A 5,000-nucleotide genomic window follows, 5' to 3' on the forward strand; every position below is an offset into this window, starting at 1 on the left:
AATTCCCTTTCTGTCACCCCTCTCTTTCCTCTCCATTTTCTTCATCCCCTTTGCCTTTTCCTCCTTCTCCTTCCTTCTATTCCTCTCCCTCTCCTTCCTTCTCTCCCTCTTCCCCTCCGTTTCCCTCTATCTCTCCCTCTCCCTCTCTCCCTTTACCTTCTCCTCCTTCTCTTCCTTTCCCTCTCCTTCCTTCTCTCCCTCTTCCCCTCCGTTTCCCTCTCTTCCTCAGTCTCCCTCTCCCTCTACTTCTTCCTCTCCTTCCTTCTCTTCCTCTTCCCCTCCGTTTCCCTCTCGTTCTCCCTATCCCTCTCCCTCTCCCCCTTTACCTTCTCCTTCTCTTCCTCTCCCTCTCCCCTCTCCCTTCTCCTCCTTCTCTTCCTCTCCCTCTCCATCCTTCTCTTCCTCCTCCCCTCCGTTTCCCTCTCTTTCTCCCTCTCCCTCTTCCTCTTCCCTCTCTTACCCTTTCATGACAGCCCACCTTCCTCGCCACCGATATTACCAGTCTTAGCAAGTCAATTGTTAATCTTGATACCTCCAGACCGCTCCCGGCTGCTCCGTTGGGGTGGGTGGGGGTGGGGGTGGGGGTAGCGGGGAGGGGGCATGGGTGGCAGCGGGGAGAGGGCATGGGTGGTGGCGGGGAGAGGCCATGGGGGTAGCGGGGAGGGGGTATGAGGGTAGCGGGGAGGGGGTATGGGCGGCAGGTGCCGGGTACGAGGTTAGGGTACAGGGTGTGGATGTGGGTACGGGTATATGTGGACGTGGGTGTGGGATAGGAGATAGGGAGCGAGTGCTGGATAGGGGGTGTGGGTTTGTGAGTGGGACAGGGCGTGTGGATGTGGATGTGAGTGTGGGACAGAGAGTGAGGATGTGGGCTATGAGGCTAGCCTGCGTGTGGGTGTGGGCGTGAATGAGGGATAAGGAGTGTGAATGTGGATATTGGATAAGAGAAAGACTGAGAGTGCGAGTGCGGATATGAGTGTGGGTGCGGGATAGAAGCCAAGGAGTGTGGATACGGGATAGGATGCGGGATAGAGGCCAAGGAGTGTGGATACGGGTGCGGGATAGAGACCAAGGAGTGCGGATACGGGATAGGATGCGGGATAGAGACCAGGCAGTGTGGATGCGGGATAGTCCAAGGAATGTGGATACGGGATAGGATGCGGATGGGGGGGGGGGGAGAGGGGAAGGCACGGAGCTTCCCCTCGGCGCGCGGTTCCCTCTGAGAGCCCCGTGGGTGGCGTGTCCTCTCCCCTTTTCGAGGGAATGGGAGCAAAATCCTAATCCTCTGAATGCCAAATCCTTCTGGTCAGGAAAAGGGTTACTGCGTGCGTGTGTGTGTGTGTGTGTGTGTGTGTGTGTGTGTGTGTGTGTGTGTGTGTGTGTGTGTGTGTGTGTGTGTGTGTGTGTGTGTGTGTGTGTGTGTCTGTGTGCGTGCGGGGGTTTACACGACTCCGGGGCAATTTACGACTGTTTGTGTGTTTTAAGTGTGTGTGTGTGTGTGTGTGTGTGTGTGTGTGTGTGTGTGTGTGTGTGTGTGTGTGTGTGTGTCTGTGTGTGTGTGTGTGTGTGTGTATGTGTGTGTGTGTGTGTGTGTGTGTGTGTGTGTGTGTGTGTGTGTGTGTGTGTGTGTGTGTGTGTGTGTGTGTGTGTGTTGTGTGTGTTTGTGTGTGTGTGTGTGTGTTTGTGTGTGTGTGTGTATGTGTGTGTGTGTGTTTGTGTGTGTGTGACTGTGTGCGTACGTGTGTGCTTACGTGCGTGACTGCGTGCGTGATTGCGTGCGTCCGTGTGTGTACGTGAATGCGTGCGTGCCACGACACCAAACAGAATTACACAACTAGAAACAACATTCCGTCTCTTATGTACTCACCCGCCACCCCTGCCCACCCCCGCACGCACGCCACACACTGAAACACACACGGGTCTTTATCAGCAGAAATCTCAGTAAGGGACTAATTTGCTGAAGTTCTCCGCTCTACCCAAAAATCACTAACCTAATATTGTCTATGAAAATATTCAATTTTGCAGTTTACCATCATTCGTGTATAGAAGATTAGCAAACATTCGCGACAACGGCTGCAACACGGGCCTCTGTTGACACTCCAAATAACACATGACAATATTAGACAAGATCAGCTCGGGAGGAGGAGAAGGGGAGGGAAGGAGAGGGAGAGAGACGAAGAAGAAGAGGAGGAAGAAGAAGAAAAGTCATGAGGGGATGAAGAATGTAATTAGGAGAAAGGTGGTGAGAGGAGGGGGGAGGAAAATCGTCATTTACGTAATTGTTTTTTTTCTTTCTTTCTTTCTTTTATTTATTATTCTCTGTTTTCCTGTATCATCTATCTTCTTTCCTTCCTTTTCCCTTCATTCGTGTCTTTCAATTAACGTGAAAATAAAGCATCTTCACACAGTATACTTCTCTCACTTTCACCCTTCTCACATCAGGAAAAGGGTGAACGGGAAGAACCAACGAATAAACAGAAGAAAATAAAGAAGAAGAAAACAGGAAGAGGAACCAACTAATAAACAGAAGAAGAAAAAAGAAGAAAAAGACAACAAAAAATTAATAACAACAACACCAACAAAACCCCAGCCACATTATCACCCACATCACCTTCGTCGGTTCACCTTCACCTCATCCTCCTCATCCTCATCCTCCTCATCCTCATCCTCCGAAGGCTTCACTTTCACCACCGGCGTTAAACCCTCGACTTCATCTTCATTATCCTTCGTCCTCAAACTCCGCCATCCTCCGCGTCCTCGCCAATCCTCTCTTTCCTTCGCGAGGGAGAGAGAGAGGGAGAGAGAGAGAGAGAGAGAGAGAGAAAGGGGGGGAAGGGAGGGAGGGAGAGGAAGAGAGAGAGGGAGAGGGAGAGGGAGAGGGAGAGGGAGAGGGAGAGGGAAGGGAGGGAGGGAGGGAGGGAGGAGGGAGGGAGAATGGGGAGGGAGAGAGGAAGAGAGAGAGAGAGAAAGAAGAGAGAAAGCGAGAAAGAGATAAAAGGAGAGAGAAGAGAGAGAGAGAGAGAGAGAGAGAGAGAGAGAGAGAGAGAGAGAGAGAGAGAGAGAGAGAGAGAGAGAGAGAGAGAGAGAGAGAGAGAGAGAGTGTACCCTGATATCCTATGCTCGTAAATTACAGTACTGGTAGATCCTTGTTATTTGGCGTCCTAGTCTCTGATCAAGCCCTCATCCCCAGGGACTCTGCGAGGAGGAGGAGGGAGGAGGACGAAGAGGAGGAGGAGGAAGAAGAGGAGGAGGAGGAGGAGGAGGGAGGAAGGAGAGAAGAGGAGGAGGAGGAGGAAGAGGAGGAGGAGGAGGAGGAGGAGGAGAAAGCAGGAGGAGAAGGAGGGAGGAGGAGGAGGAGGAGGAGGAAGAAGAAGAAATAGGAGAAGAAGAAGAAGAAAAAGAAGAAGAGGAGGAGGAGGAAGAAGAAGAAGAAGAAGAAGAAGAAGAAGAAGAAGAAGAAGAAGAAGAAGAAGAAGAAGAAGAAGAAGAAGGAGGAGGAGGAGGAGAAGAAGGAGGCGGAGAAGAAAAAGAAAAATAATAAGAAGAAAATGAAGAAAGAGAAGAAGAAGGAGAAAAAGAAGGAGGAGAAGGAGGATAGTTGGGGAAGGGAGGAGGTGTACCTTGCATGGGGCGTTTGGGGGGGGAGGGGCGGGAGGGTATTGTGTACCGAGTGTGATGTAAGGTCCGAACCCTATGGCACTGGAGGTGATGTGCAGCGTGTATGCTGGGTCCAACATAGCGTCCTGTAGTGTATTGTATGGCCAGTGTGTACCGTGTGGCTTGTACTGTACAGCCTGAACCTTGTGGCACTGGGATAATACTTGTCGCTGTACCATGCACGCTGGGTCCATCACGGTGTATTGTGTAGCGTGTATTGTATGGCCAGAGAAATGCCTTGTGTACTCTCATGTGCTTTGTGCTATGAGCGTTTCATCTAGCTTGCAATGCACATGATGAGCGTGACCTTAATGATAAATGGTTTTCCAGATTTCTATGTTTCCTTTTACAGTCTACCAAAAAAAGAAAAAAAGAAAATACAATAAAAAATAAATAAAAAATATATAATAATAATAGTAATAAATCAACGGCAAATCTGAAAAAAAACACGAACTAGTAAAAAAAAACACGAACTAGTAAACCATTCCCTACAAAATGGTTACTCCTGAGAGGCCACATCTCCCACTGAATCAAGAGCAGAGCAATTCTTTTCGCCCAACGAGAACCCCAAATGAGGAAAACATTGTCCGATTCCTCCGATCTCATCTACCCGACGCGCGCCACTGTCTCTGGCGTCGGCGTCGCTCGCACCCGAAGACAAACACACGTAATCGAACACTTACAAGTCCCTGATGAAGTATCTGTCCCGGTCGCTGGCCAGACACGTGCCCTTGAAGCTGATGCTGGTGGAGTCGATCTTGACAGGGACGGGAACGCCGGAGTGGAACCAGTCTCCGCGCCACCACCCTGGCAGGACGCATTCTGCTGGAGGGGAGAGAGGGAGAGAGAGGGAGCTTAGTGAGCTGTGTCAAAACGGCTGGGGAAGGGGCAGCGGGCGAGGGGGGGGGGGAGGAAGGAATCGCCAGAGGAGGGAGAGTTAAAATGCATCTCTTTTTTTATTTATTTTTATCTTCTTCTTTTTTATTTCACGAGCGTTGGTCCTGGTGTTTGAGAAGTTAATGAGATGGGGATCTTTTTGGGGCTTTGTTTTTCACGCTGAGGTAACGAGTTCGGCGTCGAAAATGAAAAGGGATTTGGGCTTCAGGTTCTCCCGTACGCACGCAGGCCCTCCATCCTGAATATAACCCAATTTTTTAGCCTGCGAGGGAGTGTCTCCGAGCGAGCGGGCCTGGGCGGGGGAGCGAGGAGGGGGAGGGGGGGGGGCGTGTAGAACTGGTCCTGAGCGCACCTAAATAGGAAAGGTGCAAGAGGGAGAAGTGTCAAGTGTGAGGGGAGCCGCTGGCGAGGGTCGTGAAGGGCCTATAATGACCAGGCTGAAGGCC

General features: G+C 51.0%; 1 protein-coding gene across 2 annotated transcripts in view; it reads right to left on the reverse strand.

Moving 5' to 3' along the window:
* Window positions 1-5,000, reverse strand: part of LOC113802789 (argus) — a 552,144-nt gene that overhangs the window by 183,661 nt on the left and 363,483 nt on the right. Inside the window, exon 3 of one of the 2 annotated variants that reach the window (XM_070144913.1) lies at window positions 4,341-4,479. In XM_070144913.1, coding sequence (XP_070001014.1) covers window positions 4,341-4,479 — 139 coding nt within the window. Of the gene's footprint in view, window positions 1-4,340; window positions 4,483-5,000 lie in introns of both variants that reach the window. The other variant, XM_070144912.1, reaches the window with a different exon arrangement.

The sequence above is a fragment of the Penaeus vannamei genome, chromosome 33 (genome assembly GCF_042767895.1).
Source record: "Penaeus vannamei isolate JL-2024 chromosome 33, ASM4276789v1, whole genome shotgun sequence".
In the NCBI taxonomy this organism is placed as follows: domain Eukaryota; kingdom Metazoa; phylum Arthropoda; class Malacostraca; order Decapoda; family Penaeidae; genus Penaeus; species Penaeus vannamei.